This window comes from Balaenoptera musculus, chromosome 19 (assembly GCF_009873245.2).
Source record: "Balaenoptera musculus isolate JJ_BM4_2016_0621 chromosome 19, mBalMus1.pri.v3, whole genome shotgun sequence".
Classification (NCBI taxonomy): Eukaryota; Metazoa; Chordata; class Mammalia; order Artiodactyla; family Balaenopteridae; genus Balaenoptera; species Balaenoptera musculus.
In genome coordinates this window covers 6682159-6702350 of record NC_045803.1, presented here as the reverse complement: position 1 = coordinate 6702350, position 20192 = coordinate 6682159, and the positions used below count along the sequence as shown (strand labels likewise).

The following is a 20192-nucleotide window of genomic DNA, read 5'->3' as shown; positions in this document are numbered from 1 at the left end:
GTACTCCATGCATTTGTTGAATAAATGAAAACAGGACTGGCCCTAATCTGTTACTAGAGACTCCGTACCGAGCCTGGAATGTTGTTGCGGGGTCTCTGGGGCACATGCGGGGGTCACAGCAGGGTCTGCAGTTTGTTATTTTATGGCTTGGGGAGGCTCACCATCCCTTGAGAGCCCCTGTGCTAGAAGCTGATCTCATTCAGTCCTCCTAAGAACCAGCAAGATTGGCTTTACCCCTATTTTACAGAACAGGAAACTGAGGCACAGAGAAATTAAAAAGCGTGGGCCAAGTGACATAGTAAGTTAGAGGCGGTCAGGCTTTGAAGGCAGGTGTGCCTGGGTCTACTGCCCATGTACTTTCTTTTTTTTGGACAGGACTTTTTTTTTATATATATCGGAGTATAGTTGATTTACAATGTTGCGTTAGTTTAAGGTGTACAGCAAAGTGATTCAGTTTTTCTGGTTCTTTTACATCATAGGTTATTACAAGATATTGAATATAGTTCCCTGTGCTATACAGTAGGTCCTTGTTGTTTATCTATTTTATATACAGTAGTGTGTATCTGCTAATCCCAAACTCTGAATTTATCCCTCCCCCTTACCTATGGACTTTTGATCCTTACACTGACCCTGGGGGGAGGTGGGCACGGAAGATGACCCTAATAGGGCCAGAGATTTCAAATTCCTCGCAAAGCCAAGGACGGGTGTGAAGTGAGGGCTCCTACATGCAGGGCCCTCTGCCGAGCCCTGAGAAGTGGCCAAGGACCCTCTGCCTCTAAATCTGGGAGAAATTCTAGGAGTCTCGATACAAAATTTGCCACTTGCATTTGGCTCTTGTAAAAGTACTAGGGGGCTTCCCTGGTGGCGCAGTGGTTAAGAATCCGCCTGCCAATGCAGGGGACATGGATTTGATCCCTGGTCCGGGAAGATCCCACATGCCACGGAGCAACTAAGCCCGTGCGCCACAACTACTGAGCCTGTGCTCTAGAGCCCGCAAGCCACAGCTACTGAGCCCGCGAGCCACAACTACTGAAGCCTGCATGCCTAGAGCCCGCACTCCACAACAAGAGAAGCCACCGCAAGGAGAAGCCCGCGCACCGCAACAAAGAGTAGCCCCCGCTCGACGGAACCAAAGAAAGCCTGCGTGCAGCAACAAAGACCCAACGCAGCCAATAAATAAATAAATAAATAAAATTTTAAAAAAAGTACTAGGCCTTCTAGAATAGGTGGTTGAGCCCTTAAGAGGGCTATGGATAGATTTCAGGGGGGCCCTGCACGCTTACTTGGATGGGGAAAAAAAACCTACATCTTTATTTTCATTATTCTCCAACTAAAACACAACATTTTCTCAATTAAGGATGTAGGCAACAGCCCACGTCAGTCTTAGCAAAACCTGTGACTGTATCCCCAACAGAAATCACAGGTATTTCTGTATCCTTCATTGCAGAGGCTGCAGATTTCTCTAAATAGTGTTTATGCTTCTTAGGACTTCGAAATTAGAGTAGTCAAGATCCACCACCAGATCTTTCTGGCTACCACGCGAAGAAAAGGCACCGACGTTACTATATCGCAAATTTTGCTTTCAAAAAATATTTTGATAACTGCATTTCGGTGTAACTGACTTCTTTTGTTACCTTATGCAGTTTTTTAAATTCTATTTTTGGTTCAAGGGACTTGTAACCTAACTTCATCCACTCACGAGAGCCGAACTCTTCGTGCAGGCTTGCACTGCCCTTGAGGCTACACCCTTCCATTGTCACTCCCCATGGTTATGTACTGTTCTTGACCCTTACGGATTATGTTTTATTTTGTGCATTTATAAGCATTATTATGAGGACTATGCCAGCCTGCCAAAGGGGTCCATGGTCCCGCAAAAGTCAAAGCACCCAGTTTTAGAGTCAGTGGTCCCTTGGTCACCAGTGGTGGGTGTGGCCTGTAAAAGGAGGGAGTCAGAGGGTGGGGTCAGAGGGCAGGGCCTGGGCAGAGAAGAAGGAAGTGCTGAGACAGAGGTAGGGCCCCGTGTGGCCTCTGGAGGGTGGAGGGGGGGAAGGGCTGGCAGGGCTGGTGGGGGATGTGTCCCCATGAAGGGGCACAGTCCAGTGAGGAGGGCAGCCAGGAAGGGACCAGCAGGTCCCCACCCGAAGAGCCAGGGCCGTGGCTGGATCACGGATCCAGTTGCCTGACTGCCTGGGGTTGAAATCCTGGCTCCCTCTCTGTGCCTCAGTTTCCCTTCTGTATAACAACCGAGTGTACCTCACAGGATGATTCCAAGGAACGAATGAGATAAGCCACGTAAAAACGTCGTGTCAGAAATGTGATCAACACCCACTATAGGTTAGCAGGCAGAGCGCAGACAGAGATGATAATTAATATTTTAATAACTACCACTTGTTGAGCACCTATTATTATGTGCTGTGCCTGGGCCAGGGAGCGCCATCCATGACATCGGTTTACCTTCCCTGAGACCCTTGAGGTGGGATGGAGATGAACAGAAAGAGTTGGGCAAGAGAGGCAGCACATGAGGAGTCAGGATGGAGAGTGGAGGGAGGTGAGAGAGATGGGATCTGGGGGGACAACAGGGAGGAAGAGGATGGGCCGGGAGGAAAGGGGACGCCCAGAGTGGGGAGAAAGGAGGGAACCCCAGGAAGCGCGGTGCCCCGTAGGACGGGCATTAAACACGGGGAAGTCAGGAAGGATTTGCAAGGAGAGAGGTAAAGGCTCCAAGTTGCCCTGTGCATCCCTCAAGCTTCCTTCCCCCCAAGGGCCCAGTTCCCCAGACCAGGCTGCCTACCTCAGTGGCAAAGAAGCCTTTGGGTCGGTGTTTGCCCAGGGACGCAAGGCCACCAGGCCCAGGACTCTCACTTGCACTGATGGTCTGCTGAGCTGCCGCCAAAATTTCATCCAGTTTGTCTAGGGGGAGGCGGAAGAGGGAAGGAGAGCCAGAGAAATGAAGTTTGCTTTGGCCTGGCGTAGAGACAGAGCTGCCGGGAGCCCATTCAGTGTCTTGTGTGAACCAGAAAAGGGCACCCTTGTCTCCCTCCCGGTGGCCCGACGGCCCTGCTTGGAGACACAGTCTCCAGCCCGGCAGGCAGGACCCAGCGATGGGAAGGGGTGAGGGCGGTGAATAGGACAGCCATCGTGTGAGGGAGGGTGGAAGGGAGGCAGAAGGTAGTGGGGAGAGGCTCAGAACAGAGGTGGGAACTCAGACTTGACGGCTGGGGCCAAGTTGAGGCGTGAAGGTGATCAGGGCGGGGGTGGGGTGGCTGAAGGGGGCGCGGGCCTGGAGAGGGATGGAGCGGATGCGGCACCCCGGGGGGTGTGGGGTCGGGGCCCTGGGCAGCCCAGGGAGCAGGGCCGGGCCATCTTACTGAGAGCCATCTGGTACACGGTCCGCTTTTTCTCCATGCTGGGCACCGGCGCAGGTTGCTGCTCGTACTCTGTGGGCAAAGGGTGCGGATGAGGCCCAGGGGCGCCGCCGGAGGGCGGGGCGGAGCGGGCTCGGCCGGCGGGCGTGCGCAAGCGCGAGTGGGGCAGTGAGGGGCCGGGGCGGGGGAGGGGCGAGTCCGCCGGCGGGGTGGGGACGGGGGCCCTCCCGCCAGTCCTGTGCCCACTCACCACTCTTCTTCTTCCAGGGCGAGACTAGCCCGGGGGAGAGGCAGTAGAGGAGCCAAGAGTTAGGACTTCAGGGGGAGGCGAGGGGCCCCCTTTCTGGAACGCCCGCCTCCCTCGGGGCCCTGGGGTGAGGGCGGTCAGCTAGCGGCCTGATCCGCCCCCGGCAGGGGAAACAGGACCCCCCAGGTCCACTCGGCCCCGTCTGGAGGGAGGGGCTCGCCTTCCTTTCTGTTAGTGGGAGTGAGGGGAGCTGGTGGAGGGGGAGATGGAGAATGGCGGTGGGGTTGAGGTGGGACAGAGGCAGAGGGGCTAGAAAGGAAACAGGGACCCGCAGAGAGGAACGTACGGACGCAGAGAGAGACCCCGACAGAGAAACAGATGTAAGAGGACGAAGGAAAGTCGACTGTCAGACGCCCTTTCCCAGCGACACACACGCAGGCCAGAGAGAGTCTGACCCATGGACCGGGGGACGGGATCAGGACGAGGACCCCTGGTCACTAACAACACTAACAAACTCCAGGGATGGTCCCGCCTCCCTCTGCCCCTTTCCCTCCGCAGCACCTGGGCCCCAGCAGCCCCGCAAGCTCACCCATCTCCTCCAGCTCTGAGGTCATAGACTTGGAACGCAGGGAGATGGTTGGGGGCGGGAGCCGCTTAGCCTGCGGCGGTGCTGCAAAAATGAGCGGGGTCAGGCATCAGTACCACGGAAAGAAAGTCCATGACCTTCCCCCCCACCGTTCACCACGCGGCGCTCCCAGAGCTCGGAGGGGAGATGCCATCCGCATGCTGAGCCCTCACTCAGTTCCTCTCCAGAGGGTCACGCACAAGCAGCCTTGGGGGAGGGAAGGCTGCTGGTGGTGGTAGGGGCCACTGGGCCATTCGGGCTCCTGAGGACTGTAGTCTAGCAGCAGTGGGGGACCCGGGCCCGGCCACACAAGTGGGGAGACGAGCACCTTTCTTATGAAGAGCCTCATCCATGTCCGGGTGCCGGGTGACCATCACCACCTTGACCATCAGCGTGTTGCCCCCTTGGCGGATCATGTTCACCACCTGCCGGTGGCCGACCTTCACCACATTCTGCCCGTTCACCTGTGGCACAGACACCCCCAGAGCACATCCAGTAGGTGAGGGGAGGGATGCTTTCCACTTCAGGGTCCCCATCGAAGTGGCCTCCTACTGCCTTGACCTGTATGTGGCACTGGCGGTCACTCTTCTCTCCCCTTGACCCTCCTCTGCCTTGCAAGCCCCCAACTCGCTGTTCCTGTAACTCTCCTGGCCTCAGGGTTGGGGAAGGGGCTGGGCCCACCCTATTTGCCTCTCTCTCCCTCCTTGCCCTCCAGCACTGTGTGTGTGTGTGTGTGTGTGTGTGTGTGTATGTGTGCAAGCGCGTGCCCCAGGGGGCAGCTCTGTCATCTGAGATACTTCAGAAACGCTTTCAGATTGAATCACTGAAGAAGCAGAGGCTGGCTGCGGGGGGCGGGGGGGGGGGGGGGCGGGGTTTGGGAAGCTTTGGTGCCAAAGGAGAATCTGGATTTGGGCAGCCGCATCCTGGCATAGATCACGAAGGGTCTGAGGATTTGTTGCTAGGGGCCCAGAGGAGAGCGCGGTGTCTGTGGAAGGTGGGCCAGGGGTAGGGTCTTCGGAGAGGCCTTTGGGGCTCACCTCAATGAGGAAGTCTCCCATCCGCAGTCCGGCTCGCCATGCCACGCCCCCCTCGTCCACCGACTCCAGATACTGCAGCGCCGGGAAGGCCGGGGTGGGGGTGAACTCCTCGATGGGGGTCTGCGCTGCAGATGGGGAGGAGCCGGCGGGGTCGGAGGGGAGGGGGTGGAGAGGCCGAGCAGGGGATGGGGCTCAGACCCAAGTCACGGAGGCCTCACCGTAGCTGAGGGACCAGCACCCTGGGGTGGGGTGGTGGGCAGGCTGGGGTCCCTTTCCCTGTCCTTCCCCCTGGGTCAGAGGGCCCTTCTCCCGTGCCCTCCCCGGCCGGCACTCACCCTTGGCCCCCCGGAGCACGAACCCAAACCCCTCACTGTCCTTCTTCTGCAGCAGAACTGTCTTCTCCTTGATGATGTAATCACTGGCGGGGAGGGTGGGGGAGGGGCAGGGGTGGGGCGGGTGGAAAAGGGCTCATGAGACCCAGAGCCCGTGCCCCACCAGCCACCTGGTGACCTGAGCCCAAGCTCCAGAACGAGTCATCCCCCCTCCGAGGAGCTTCCTCACCCGCTCCACGTGTGTATGCTCGCAGCAGCCCTGACAAGCCTCCCCCTCAGAGCCCAGAGAGCTCGCTCTCCCACTCAGTCTTTCCTCATTCATCCATCGGTGCACCCATCCACCCATCCATTCAGCAAAGCACAGTGTGGGGAGTGGAGGGCTAAACTGCCAGATCACCAGACAGCCTGGCTGGAGTCCCTGCTAGCCACTTCCTGCCTGTGACCTTGAGCCCACGACTTTAACCTTTGGCGCCTCAGTTTCCTCATCTATAATGCGCAACAATAACAGGCTGCACCTGATGGGGTCGCTGTGGAAGTTCCCTATATATAGTATGTATAGTATTCGGCACAGTGCTGGGTACCGTAGCACGTGCGCAATAGAATTCATGCGCTGTCTTCGGTCAAGTCTTTTGGTCTAGAGGACACATGCACTTGGATAATACCTCTCCCAACTCCTTGACTATATATATGCTCCAGTAACTACTCCCCAGGTCCCCACACATATTGTAACATTGCTTATTCAGCATTGTCCAATATGGTGGCCACTAGCGGCCTGTGTCTATTTATATGCAAATTAATTAAAAATTAAATCGAAAAATTCAGTTCCTCAGTCCCACTAGCCACGTTTCCAAGTGCCTGGCAGCCACATGCAGCTAGTGGCTACCACGCTGGACAGCACAGATACATAACATCTCCATCGCCGCAGAAAATTCTAGCGGACAGCGCTGACATCTATTTCCCGGTATATCTCAAATGTATCTCCTTCATGCAGTCGGTAGATTCTAGCAAAATGCGAACTGCGTGTGAATACGTGGATGGTCCCCAGTAAGGCCACCAAAGCCCACCAGCACATTTAGGCAAGGCTCACATACCCGGCAAAGTTCAGTTAAACTCAAATCTATTCCGTGTATCTCAACAGCCGCCAGGGGCTCACTCAGATAACAGCCCCAAAGCCTAGACGTCACCACTGTGTACATCAGGATTACACATCCATTCCATTCCGGGCACCCCAGTATACAGCAGGAATACCCAGACACTCCGGCTCCAGGCTCCTCAGAATACCCACAGTCACCCCACCCCAGAGCCACCAGGACACGTGCCTTGCTGCATCCAGAGCATCGTGCAGTCAGGTCAGAAACCCGGCCCAGCACACACACAGACCCCCTCATCGTACCCCAGTAATACCCACGGGCCCTAGCACACTCCAATAATAGCCAAGCATGCTCCCTGCGCACTCCAATTACCTGCCCCCAGAGATCTGACAAAACAGCCCTCCACGAATACTCCAGTATATTTCAGTAACACCCCGACACATCCCAGTATGCTCCAGTAGTAACTCCCCTTCGCTTTGATCTCAGTCTATTCCCATAACACGCCCCCTGAGCACGAACCAGCACACGCCAATAACACTTAAGGTGCCCCTGCTGTATTTCAGTGCCACCCTCCCTCCACACACACAAGCACGCCGGACACTCCCACGACCCCCCAGGACGTCCACTGTCAAATCCAGGCATTTGTACCGTAGGGACGTCCCTGCTCCCACCCTCCGTATTATAATCTGGTGGGCCCAACAGCAGGCGTGCGCGTGTAGACGCAGCCCGCCACGGCCCTTGCTCAAAGTTCACGATGGTCCCATAAACACGTCTACACCATACCCGCTGTGTCTTCCTGACCTTATATTCAACCCAGGGACCGGCCACCTTTGTAGCTGGGTAGAGGGGATGTTGGAAGAGAAGGAGGGAAGGGGTTGACGGGGATGAGGGAGGGGAGGAGAGGGGAGGAAAGAGGCAAAGAAGGCACCAAGAGCGAGTGTACAGGGCTGACAGAAATTGGTTGAGAAGTCAGAGCTGCCGGCTCCTGACCATGAACTCTGTGGCATCCTTGTCCCCACCTCTGTGCCCACGGCGTAACCTGACATGCTCCTTTGAGCCCTCATATCCTTGCTACCCCCATAGCCCTTCCAGATCTCCAGGGCCCCACCCCCCAGTGGCCAGTAATGCTATTCAGATCCCCTTTATTCCTCATTTACAGAAGTTTCACTTGTCTTCATGCATGCCACAAACCCCTACTTTTCCCCCAATTTCCCCCTGCCCCTGGAATCTCTCACCCACACATTCTCCTCACACTTCATACATAAGCCTTCCCCAAACATCCCATCCCCCATACAATTCAACAAAACTCCCATATCCTTTAGATGCCAAGAAGAAGCACTTGATATGTGCGAAGCAGTATTTGAAACCCCTCATGGGTAAATGACTTAATTGTCTCCCACAGTCAGCCCCCAGGTAGGTGTGGGTACCATTTCCACTTTACAAGTGAGGAAACGGAAGCACAGAAAGGTTAAGAAACTTGCCTGAGCTCACACAGCGAACAAAAGTCTTCAACAATGCCCCAGAAAATACCTGGGTAACTCAGTAGTAATACCCTCCACTCCACTGCACCCAAATACCCCAGCACAAAGACATCTGTCCCAAATTCACCATGCACGTGCCCCCCCCCCCCCGTGCCTGAAATTTATCCCAGGCTATGCCAGTAACACAACAAGGAGTAACATCTATTGAACCATTGCTGAATGCCAGATGGCGTTCAAAGCACTTTACATTTATTTATTCACTCAGTCCTTACAACACCCCTGGGAGGGGTTGACTGCTATCATTCGCGTTTTATAGATGAGGAAACTGAGGCACCGAGAAATAACTTGCTCAAGATCACACCGCCAGAAAAATGTCAAAGCCAAGATTTTAATTCCCCGCAGGCCACCCATATACCCCAATAATATCCAAACACCCCCGGACCATCGAAGCACCCCCTCTGTCCCTCCCTCTCAAGTCTCCCCATCCTGGGCATATGCCTCTCTCCTTCCCACGAATTTCTCACACAAATCCCAGCTCTGTGTGGCGTCTCTCTCATCCACCACATTCTTCTTGAGCTGTCTAATGGCCCTCTTGCCCTCACAGCTTCCTGCAACTCTGTACTCCTTCTCCCCCACTCCTGTGTATGCCCCCTCCTCGCTCTGCACCCCGATCCCCCCTCCTCCAAATCATCTGAAAGCTCCACAGGACCCTAACCCACCCCCCATCAGCCCTCACTTCCGCAAGCCCTCATCACACCCCACGGGGTCCTCCCTTCACCTTCCATTTTGCCCTCACACACCCCACATCCTCTTTCCCAAAGTGTCTTCCATTGATTTCTGTGACCTCCTCACCCCTCTCAGGCCACCTCTCCCCCTCCTTTGCCCTCCTCCCTCCCGCATCCTCTCGAGCCTGTGTACAGAACCTGCACTGTGGCCCCTACAGCATCCTAGGTTTCTTTCATACTCCCCAGTCCCCCCCGCTTCCATTCTCATCCGTGGAAACCTCCTCCTACTTTTGCATCCTCAATTCACTTCATCACACACCCTTCCTTCCGCCTCCTTTTGCTTGCAGCTGCATTTCATTTACATTCCCTGCATCCTCTGTCTGTGCTCTCCCTAAACTGCCTAAATCCCCACCCCCAAATTCTCTTCACATTTCCTGCATTCCCTCCTTACCCCGTTTCTCCGCACACTCCACACACGCTCTATGCTCTGGTGTTCCCCATGTCCCCCCACTTCAGTGTCCCCCCCGCCACCGCCGTTCCATTCTCATCCTGTCACCCTCCTACCCAGACCCTCTAACCCCACCCCTGCCCTAGTGTTCGCTACCCACGCAGCACCCCATTCATGCTCCGTACTGCTGACTACCTGCCCTGCAGGAGCGCGCACAATGCTCTCCCCCAAGCCATGCCTCGGCGACCCTGAGCGGCCTCTGGAGCCCAGCGGCCAGCTCTTGTTCACCAGATCCCACACACAGAGACTGCGGCAGCATCGACTCCCTCCACCCCCACCCCGAAGGTCCCTCTCACACACCCAGCATCCCACAGCCCAGAGCCTGCTGCTGTACATAGCGCCCCCCTCTGGTTCTCAGCCCCTCCCCGCGTACCCATCTCCACCGGCCTCTCCAGGGCCTGCACACAGGCCCCCACGCGGGGAAGCCAGCCCCCTCCCATGCTGAGAAGCGGCACACACAGGCAGATGCAGCTCCCCGTGCAGAAGCTCAGCCGTGTCTCAGCACACGTGCCCCACACAGGCATAGACCCCCAGGGGGCAGGGAGAGGGGCGCATGGGGATGGAGACACACGGAGTCACTGGTGAAGGGGGGGAGCTGTCGGGGAGAGGACAGGCCTGGCAAAGGAGGGTGGGTGTTGGGAAACATAGCCGCAGTCCCTGGGACAGACCCCCCCCCCAAACACACACAAACACACACGAGTCCCTAGAGAGCCTCGCTATCGCTCCAAGTCACACACAGAGACAGACGCCGTCAAACAGGGACACCCAGATGGACACAGTTGGGGGGTGGGCTGGGAGCCCACCATCTCTCCATCCCTCTCTCTCTCTCTCTCTCACACACACACACACACACACGCACACACACACACACACACGGCTGCAGGCAGCCACACACGCACACACACACACGCACACACACACACACACACGCACACACACACACGGCTGCAGGCAGCCACACACGCACGCACACACACACACACACGCACACACACGCACACACACACACGGCTGCAGGCAGCCACACACGCACGCACACCAACACAGCCACAGGGACACACGCACAGTCTCACAGTGACACGCAGCGGAAAAAGAGGAAGGGAGGGGAGGGGAGGCCGGGGGCGGGATGCGTGTGTGATGGGGGGGGAAATGACTGTGAATGGGAGAGAGGGGTATGAATGGGGGGACTTGCCAACTCCTTGAAGGGGTGTGGGGATACAGGCATCAGAGAAACGCGGGCCTGGGGTGTAGGCGCCTGCGCGGAGGGCTCCAGAATGGGGGCGCTAAGGGTGGCAGAAAGGGCAAGTGGGGCCCGACACCCGGAGTGGAGTCCGTTTGGAGGGCCTCCCTTGGAGGGAGGTCTTGGAGGAAGAGCTGAAGGGGGCCTGGAAGGGCCTGCGAGGGGCCTGGAGAGTGCGTGTGCGTGTGCGTGTGTGTGTGTGTGCGTGTGTGTGTGTGTGCGTGTGTGTGTGTGTGTGCGTGTGTGTGTGTGCGTGTGTGTGTGTGTGCGTGTGTTGCGGGGTGCTCGGGGAGAGAGGCCCAGGGAGGCGGATGAGAAAAAGAAGGGTAGAGATGAGGGGTCCGGAAAGGCTTTAGTGCTGAGAGGTTAGGGCAGAAGGGCGGAGGGGGCGGCTTGGGGGTGGGGGAGGAGTCCCAGGGATGGGGGATTAGCGGCTGGGGGAGGGTCGTCACAGCGGGCTGGGGCCTCCTGGTCGGGCCGCGGAGAAAGGGGCGGCGCGCTCCGTTACCTGTAGATATACCAGACGCTGCGCCGCCGGGGCCCCAGGGCCGGCCAGCTGGAGGAGAGCGCGGGGGGCGGCTGCGGCAGGGAGCCCCCACCGGGGCGGCCCCCGAGACCCCCGGCGCCGCCGCCCGCAGACAAAGCCATCGCCGCCGCGGCCCCGGCCCCGGTCCCGGTGCCGGCCGCCCCCGCCGCCGCCGCCGCCGCCGCGTCCCCGTCCCCGCTCGGCCGAACCCCCGTGTCCGGGCCCCCAGGCCCCGCCTCATGCTGACCCGCGCCGGGAGGGGGAGGGGGAGGGGGCGCGCACCCTCCCGCGGGAGGGAGGGCAGGGCCGGGGGCTCACATGCCGGGGGGCGCGGGGGCGCGGGGCGCGGGGTCGGGCCGCGGCGGGAGCGAGAGGACCGCGGACGGCGCCGGCTTCAGCACCGCGGACAGCTCCGGAGGCGGGCGGCGGGCGCGAGGCTTAACCCCTTGCCGTCCTGCGCCGGGCGGTGGAGGGGGCCGGACAGGGGGGAGGGGAACGTGGGGGCCCCCTTGGCGGGAGAAGGGGGAGGGGCGAGGCGCGGGGGGGGGAAGAGAAGGGGAGGCACTTCCGGTCTGGCCCTCCCCCTTAACCCCCCCTCCCCCCTCCAGAGCCCTCCCGCGCAGGTGCAGAGAGAGGGAGAGGGGGGAGAGGGACGCACAACATCACACAAGATGCTTCGCAACCGCGTGCAGGGACGCGCGGACCAAGCCCCACTTCCCAAGCAGAGACAACACGGTGAGAGAGACCCCAGGAGGGGACACACAGCCCCCCCCGCCCCGCAGACAGACACACAGTGCACCCCAACACAGTCTGGAAGGGCCGGAAAGGGAAGGCCAGGACGTTCAGACTGGGCGCCAGAGCAGCGAGAGACACCCCTCCCCCCAAAGAAGTCCAGGCGGAGGGACATCCACTCTCCACGGCTCACACGAGAGCCGCAGACCCCCAGGGAGAGGAGAGAGGGCAGCACAGGCTAGGAGGACGGTACAGCTCCAGCTGGGATGCGGGGTCACAACACAGGCCAGGGCACCCCAGACAGGGGGGCGGAGAGCAGGGCGGGGAGGCAGGAGAAGGAGAAGCTCAGACACGCCGCAAACACAGCAGCACATGCCAAGCGGGCACAAGGAGTGGAGGAGAGGGAAGAAAATGCCCTCGACGAGACAGAGCTAGAGAGAGGAGAAGGAAGTAGCTGAGGGCCAGAGGGACCACCCCCATCCAGCTGTAGAGCAAGTAACCCCCAAACCAAAGCCAAGAGGAGACCCAGAGAGACACTGACAGAGACAAGAAGCAGAGGCTGATGGGGAGACTCCCGGTGGTGGTGGGGGGGACCTCGATACTCACCCAGTGCCCAGAGCCGGAGACGTGCCAGGCGAACACGCACAATGGTCAAGCGCCTCGGACACTTGGGGCGCAGGGTGGGACCCCAGTCCCGCCCTCTCTTCTCATATTGTCATTTCTCCCCCCCCCCCACCCCCCCCCCATCCATCCCCACTGGCCAGAACACAGACACGTAGGTTTGGACACATTTAATGGAAGGATGCCATGAACAAGGAGACCCTTCCCTGGATTAGGGGGAGCGGTGGGGGAGGGGAGGATTCATCTTTCTGATGCCCGCTTATGACCAACCCTCCCCCACAGCCTTGCCCTTCTGGAAGCTCAAGCCCTGGAGTCCTCCCCTCTTCTGCCCTCCCCTCCCCCAACACCCCAGGTCCTGAATTCCAGATCAGACAGGTGCAAATGCATGCACACAACTTTATCTGTTAATGCGCACACACAGTGACATGCGTTAAGAGGGACAGGCATGTGCAGAGACCCAGCTGCCCACATGTGGTAAGCAGGACATCTCTGGAAACACTGGCCCTCATTCTCAGACACACAGATTCAGGGAAATGTGCAGAGCCAGCTGCACGATTAGCCACAATCGTGCACCCATAAATGACAGCCACAAATGCGCCCATCTATACAGAGCAGGACAGACCCTCTCGCTGTCACGGGCACACGTGCAAGGCTAGACATCTAGGGGCCTCCAGCCACACATGCACACAGACACGTGTCATGCGCACCTACAGAGACACACGGGCAAGAACACGCTCGGGGAATCCGTACAAGGATGCTCGCCTGTGTAAGATGTTCACGCACAGGGAAACTCCAGCTCTGGTGGTGCACACACATCCATACAGCCCCCAGGCACCCCTTCCTTCCCATTCCTAACCCCATCCCCTCCCTTCCCCTCCCCTCTCACCTCCCTGGGCCAATCCCATCCATCAAGCTTCAGAAGCAAGTCAGCCAGCAGCCAGGGAGGGGAAAGGTGTCAGTGTGCCTTCTCCCCACCCCCACCCCGCCTGGCCCAGCTCTGCCTGCCCCCCTCCCTACGCCAGCACAGGAATGCATACACTTCTGCTGCACAGGACTGCACAGAGATGTGGCACATGAAGGAGACCAGAGCCGCCAGCCAGCCACACACATGAGCGCCCCAGCCCCCCAGGCATCCCCACCTTGCCCCAATCCATTTCATCGGTCTCTGGCTACCCCAGAGCTGGGCAGTCTCAGTGGCTGCCAAGGACGGTTTGGGATTGGGCTATGTAGTCTGAAGCTAACTCTGCCTTCCCCCACCCCTGGGTAAAACTTTAGAGGGAGCAGATGAGAAAGGGGGCTTAGAGGTGGTGGAAATATTTAAAAGGTGGAGTGTAAGGGAGTTGGGGCGGGGGGGCGCCCGAGGGTGTAAGGACATTTACCTTGGGGCATCAAAGCTGTCGTAGGAGCCTACGGTATAATGCCGGAAGAGTCTCTTTGCCTTGTCACTTCGGCTTTCTGCAGGGAGACAAAGGATGACCTTGGACCTTCACTCTGGAAACCATGGGCCCACCCCCTGGGGTCCTGGCCCAAGCCCTCCCATCTACCTCCCAGCACCCCACCCCCATCAGGAGGGGGAGGGAAGGGACATGAGAACCTAGAGTAAATCGGGGACAATTGGGGGCTCCTCGTTACCTTGCTTTGCCTCCTGGGAGCGGTTGGCCACCTCTTCCAGGCAGTCAGAGGGGAACCAGCCGATGCGACCTTTGACCTGGCCTTCCCAGAAGCCTCCTTCCCCGACGCTAAGCACTAGATGGGGAGCAGGGACATAGAAACATTTCTGCATTTCTGTGCTGCCCACACCCCCACCTGCTCCCAACACTTGATGCACAGCCTTTCCAGAATTCTCAGCACCTAGCACAGAACCTGGCCCAAGGGCATCCTTAATAAATGTCCAAGGAAGGGGCAAGGGGGAAGGGGGAGATACAAATCATGTCGCTTCTGCATACTAGCTTCCTGGACCCAGTGGCGACATCAAAACGGCACTGGGGAAAAGGGCTGTGTCCCATGACGTGGTCCTTGGAGGTTAGGGACACGCCCACAACTGGTTCTCATCTCCCCCGGTAACCAGTCACAACTCAGTTATTCCAAAATTTCCCTAAACCCTCCTAGGCTCCTAGGTCAAGTTCTACACCCCCATCACTGCCCCTGCTGCCTCCTGCAGTCTCCTTGCCACTTAATCTTCTGTCATCTGTTCCCAGACCCCTCCTTCCATTTCTCTTTGCTTCCCCTGGCTCTAGAAGGGATAGTAGAATCACCTCTTTCCTTCTCTCCACTGCTCGTTACTGGAGGTCACTTCCTGCCACCCTCACCCCTTAACCGTCAAGCACACATTGACCAACAGCAAAGATGGGCAGCAGGGGCAGCTAATATTTATCCAGCTCTCACTTGGGGCCAGGACCCTAAGTGGGGGGGGCACTTTCATTCACCCCATTGTACTGGTGGAGAAACTGAGGCTCAGAGAGCTGAGGTCAACTGCTCAAGGTTTTGCAGCTTGCAGTCGACAGAGCCTGGATTTGAACACGGCGCTGTTTCCAGAGCAGATACTTTTAGTCATTTATTTTTGCTACCTCTCTGTTCCAGCACTTTGCTGCTGCTGTTCCTGATGACGATGAGGGCAAGCCCAAAGTCATCCATCTCTCCAGCACCTTTCACAGCTCTGTTCCCACTCGGCCCTTCACATCCTTTGCTCACTCCATCCTTACACCTACCTGGTAGGTAACAACTGATTTCCCATTTCAAAGATGAAGTTGAAGCTAGAGCAGAACAATCTCTTGCCCAGGGATGGCTCAAGCCACGCTAGGATTGGGGTTGGGGCCATCTGATGCTTTTCCCTGCACAAACCACCCCCTCTGAGAGGGTCTGGGGAAACCAAATGGAGGAGATGCTCAAGGTCATGGAAGAGAGCAGGAGATGTGTGTCAAGGCGTCTGGGTTCTTGGCTGGCTCTGCCATGTCTGGCTGGGTGGTCTTGGAATCAATCATTTGTTCACTGAACAAATATGTATTTAGTGCCAGTCATGAGTCAGACATCAGGCTAGGAACTGGGTAGAGCTGTTGGACAAACTAAATGTGGTTCCTGCCCTCACAGAGCTTCCAGACTGGCAGCCATTAGAGGTATAACTCTCCAAGTGACCCCACGATTGGAAACTGAGGTCAACGCTTGAGGGACAAAGGAAAGGGTATTTGGAGAAAGGCCAGATGGGAGTATATAAATCCGATGGCAAAGGGGGACCACAAAGGTGTCTCAGAGGATGTGACATATAGGCTGAGACCTGAAGGATGCTAGGAGTGGAGGGGGCAAAGAGAGGAAGGTAAGGTTTTCCAGGCAGAAGGAACATCATGTGCAAAGGGTTTGTTGTGGAAAAGGACTTGGGGGACTTCCCTGGTGGCGCAGTGGTTGAGAGTCCGCCTGCCAATGCAGGGGACATGGTTTCGAGCCCTGGTCTGGGAAGATCCACATGCCTCGGAGCAGCTAAGCCCGTGCGCCACAACTACTGAGGCTGCACTCTAGAGCCCGCGAGCCACAACTACTGAGCCTGTGTGCCACAACTACTGAAGCCTGCGCGCCTAGAGCCCGTGCTCCGCAACAAGAGAGGCCACCGCGGTGAGAAGCCCGCGCACCTCAGCAAAGTGTCCCCCGCTCGCCGCAACTAGAGAAAGCCTGTGTGCAGCAACAAAGACCCAACACAGCCAAAAATAAATAATAAATAAAACAAATAAATTAAAAAAAAAAAAAAGGACTTGGAGCATTTGAGGAATGGAGAGGAGGATGAGGTCCCTGGAGCCCTGCGGGTGAAGGAAAGAGTAGCATGAGATGAGGTTGGTGGGCGGGCAGAGGAGGGGCTTGCAGGCCAGGCTAAGGCACTAGGCTTGGGTCCTGAGAGCAGAGAGAGCCCGCTGCCTCATCGGGCTGTGGCAAAGGTCAGTGACACTGTGGATGTGGGTGTGCTTCGAGGCAATTAAGCATCTTTTAATGAAAGGAAAGGATAGGAAAACAGGGCAGTGCATAGAATTGCTGGGCTTGACATTCAGAAAGACACAAGGGAGATACAGCCCATGGCCCTCTGCCTGTGCGAAGGTCCCTCACACTTGGCCTCAGCTTCCCTTTCTTCTTTTGCCTCCTTCAAAGCACAGACCTGACCCCACCCCCAGACCCACACACATACGCACACAAACATACACACCCATACACTTGCTCCCCAGGCACGGTGCCTCCAGAGGCACTGCCTCTGCCCCCCACAGTTAACTTGGGCGTTTGGCCATTCATCCATTCATCCCTTCACTCAGCAGGTGTGCACTGAGGCTTCCTCTGTGCTGGGTCATTAAACTGGGCCCTGGTGACCCAGCCCCTGGTGACATGTGACCTTGTCTTCAGGAACTCAGGTGATAGGGAGACAAGACTACAAAAGAGATGCAGTTACACAACCTGCCTGATACTCTGATCCCTGCACATGCTTCAAGGCCCACTTAAACTCTGTCTCCTTTGGGAGGACACCCCGCTCCCGCAGCTTCCTCGGTGCCCAGGATCTCTCTCTTCTAAGTGCCCGTAGTGGGGGTCGCTTATGGTAATGACAGCTGGCGCTTATGATGTGAGAATCATTGTTCTAAGGGCTTTACAAGAACTGACTCTAATCCTCGCAAGGGTCCCATTGTACAGACAAGGAAACTGAGGCCCAGAGAAGTCACTCACCTGAGGTCGCCCCGCTAAGAAGTGGTGGAGCTGGGATTTGAACCCAATCAGCCTGGCTCTCAACCACTACGCTACTCGGCTCCTCTGCAAGCCTAGAGTCGGGCAAAGAATTGCTCCCCCATCTCGAATTAACTACTGCAGGGCACTTCCTGTCTCCAAAGCACCATTCTGTCCAAGAACACTCATCCACAGCCCTGCGAGGTGCGAAGTCTGCACATGGGTGATACTGGCATGGTTTTCCAGATGAAGACAGGAAAACCGAAGACAGGCAAACCCCCATGACAGCAGCCTCTATTTAGGGAGCCCTCAGCATGGACCGGGCTTCGCACACTGGCCGTCTTTTCAGAGCCCGGGGAAGCAGGCACCACCCCGTGTCTCAGATGAGAACTCCTGGCAGAGGCAGGAGGTGAAGTCAAGGCGGTGTGGCCTCACTCTCCAAACACGAGAGCGGGAAAGACCCTGGGCTCAGATTGGGGACCTCAGGCAAGTCATTTCACCCATGTGAGGCTCTGCTCCTTCAACTGTGCGATGGGCTCCTGACAGCTGCCTGGAAGGGCGATCGTGAGTGAGATGGGACCCCGCAGGGGAAGCGCTCGGGCAGTGCCTGCTGGCGTCAGCTTCTCACAAATGCTCATCACCCCTCTTTTGCCTGGACACCACCTCCTGATGGCCTCATCCCAGCTACGCTTTATGCCCCTCCGAGGTGGAAGGGGCATTTAGGTCTCTCTGAGGTCTCCGGCGTTCACTGGACATGCTAGGTGCTGGAGAACCATTTGTCATTGACCGGTCCCTTCCTGAAGGGTTAGTTCACCTGCCCGACCCTCGTCCACAGCCCAGCCGGGCCCTGCCCCTTTACCTTTGATCTTCTCGCCCTTGCTCAGGGAGATCTCCCCCTCGGCTTGGGCCTGGTAGGACTTCACAGCCATGAAGGAGCGTCCGGGGACCGCTGAGTAGAGCTTCCGGCGTCTCCCGCGGCTGCCCAGGGAGCCCCCGGGGCCCCCGGAGCCCCCTGTGCCCCCAGCTGGCCCGTCCCGGGGTGTCCCGCTGGAGCTGCATACACAGAGGGTGTGAGAGGCAGGGGACAGTGGAGGGAGGGGGCACCTCTGGGAGAACAGGGTTCCTTGGGTCGGGGGGAGATGGAACATCAGGGTCGGGGAGGGGGTTTGAGTGCGTTTTCCAGCTCTGGCGTCCTCAGGGAAAGAGGGCACTTGGGGGGTCCCCCTGCTGGACGGCTGCTGGCCCCGTTCCAGCCCTCTTTCTTGCCTCCTGGCTTCCGGCTCTGTCCCCTCCCACGGTCCTGCATGCCCTGCCTGATTCAGCTTCCTGAAGCTGAGCTCTGACTGTGTCATCCCTGGCTCACGGGCCTTCAGCGACTCCCAGCTTCCTCCTGGGTTGAGTCCAACTCCTCTGCCTGCCATCCCCACCCCGCCGTGATCTTCCTCCCGCCCACGTCCTCAGGACAGGCCGGCCAGCCACAGCACCCCCTACCCGTCCTCCTCTAGCCAGCCTGGCCTCTTTACCCCAGAATGCTCCCTGCCCATCCTCCCCACCTCTGGTCTCACCTCCAAGCCTGGAAACCCCTCCCCGACTCCCTCGCCCACCCCCACTCTGTTTGGCTTCCTCTCAACCTTGCCCAGTCTGTCTGTCTGTCCAACATTTCTTTTGGGCCCCTCCCCCCCCAGGCCCATGGAGTAGGTGCTCAGCTAAACGCTGGTGCACTTGGACACGGGTGCAAGACTGTGGCTCACGATACCCTCACTTCCTCAAGGGTGAGGAGAGGGACTTGGTAGTCTGAGGTTGGGACCAGTGAGGTGGATGGATGGGGGACCAGCCACATGTGGGATGGGAGGAAGGCAGCTGGGCTGGCCCGGGGTGGGGCGCGGAGCTGCGGCTCTGAGGAGGGGATCTGGCTGGGATGGGGTCTGTGGGATCAGGGCTGAGCCTTCCCCTACCTGGGCCGTCCACGGGGCTGCCTCTTCGCCTCCTCGGGGTGCCTCCCTCGGGACGGGGAGCGGGCCCGGGCGCCCCGGGGGCTGCTGGCACTTCGGAGGGTCCCACTGCTGAGCTTGGTGCTGGGGGCCGAGGGCTGCGACTGGCCCTGGGGCCCTGAGGTAGGGCCGGGGGCCCCGGCGGACGAGGTCCCCGGGGCGGCGAACACCATCCAATCAGGCAGGGCCATGCTGGTATCACTGTTGGCCCGCAGCAGCGCGGGGGGCACCGTCAGCCCCACGCCGGGGGGTCCCCGTCGCCGGGCTGCGTACTTGGGGGACTCCTGGAAGGGCACTGAGGGGGGCATGGTGGCAGGAGGGTAGAGGGAGGCAGAGGCAGGTGGGGAGGGCATAGGGGCGAGAGATGGTGGGGGAGAAGCGTGAGGGGAGAAAGACAGAGATAAGAAAGAGTGGGGTGCCTGGAACCCCACCCCCGCCGCTGCTCAGTGGTTCGTGCTCCTCTAAGGTGTATTTGATCCCATCCTGGCCCCCAGATCAGGTTTTCTGACTCCCCAATCCCACCACGCAGCCCCCCAGGCCCCCAGCTTCTCCCCTTAGCTCACTCACCCACGTCCTGTTCTCGATGGTTTCGAATCAGCTCCCCAAGTTCAAAATTCCCAGCAATCACTGCCACCTGGTGGGAGGGGGTACAGGGAACCCAGGGAGGAGAGAGAAAGAGACAGAGAGAGAGAGAGGAAGCAGGAAACACTGTGAGGTCTCTGGCCAGCTGCCCCCCCAAACCTTCACCCCGGTAACTTTGTCCTTCCTCCTCTCCCAGACCAAGTGCCTCCCTCCCAGCACCCCACAGTCTCCCACCTTCCTTATCCCCTCTGTGTTCTTCATGCCCCCTCCCAACCAGCCCCGACAGCCCCAGACCTGGAAGGGGGTCTGTCCGCTGTTATTCTTCACGTCCTTGTTGGCCCCTCGATAGAGGAGGATCCTAGCACACGTCTCCTGATGGTCAGTGGCACAGGGTGAAAGGAAA

General features: G+C 58.3%; 1 protein-coding gene across 7 annotated transcripts in view; it reads right to left on the bottom strand.

Annotated features, from left to right (window-relative positions):
* Positions 1 to 20192, bottom strand: part of SHANK1 (SH3 and multiple ankyrin repeat domains 1) — a 45856-nt gene that overhangs the window by 13053 nt on the left and 12611 nt on the right. For 5 of the 7 annotated variants that reach the window (XR_005017439.1, XR_005017438.1, XR_005017440.1 and 2 more), the window contains exons 9-22: positions 20084 to 20161; positions 19775 to 19841; positions 19172 to 19502; positions 18076 to 18269; positions 14163 to 14276; positions 13910 to 13985; positions 13417 to 13443; positions 5610 to 5692; positions 5275 to 5399; positions 4566 to 4701; positions 4202 to 4282; positions 3616 to 3639; positions 3369 to 3437; positions 2792 to 2910 (exon numbers count right to left, since the gene is read on the bottom strand). Coding sequence is in view for 4 of the 7 variants with exons in the window: in XM_036833379.1 (XP_036689274.1) it covers positions 2792 to 2910; positions 3369 to 3437; positions 3616 to 3639; positions 4202 to 4282; positions 4566 to 4701; positions 5275 to 5399; positions 5610 to 5692; positions 13417 to 13443; positions 13910 to 13985; positions 14163 to 14276; positions 18076 to 18269; positions 19172 to 19502; positions 19775 to 19841; positions 20084 to 20161 (1524 nt within the window). In the remaining 3 variants the exon portion in view is untranslated. The remainder of the gene's footprint in view (positions 1 to 2791; positions 2911 to 3368; positions 3438 to 3615; positions 3640 to 4201; positions 4283 to 4565; positions 4702 to 5274; positions 5400 to 5609; positions 5693 to 13416; positions 13444 to 13909; positions 13986 to 14162; positions 14277 to 18075; positions 18270 to 19171; positions 19503 to 19774; positions 19842 to 20083; positions 20162 to 20192) is intronic. The other 2 variants (XM_036833382.1, XM_036833383.1) reach the window with 2 other exon arrangements.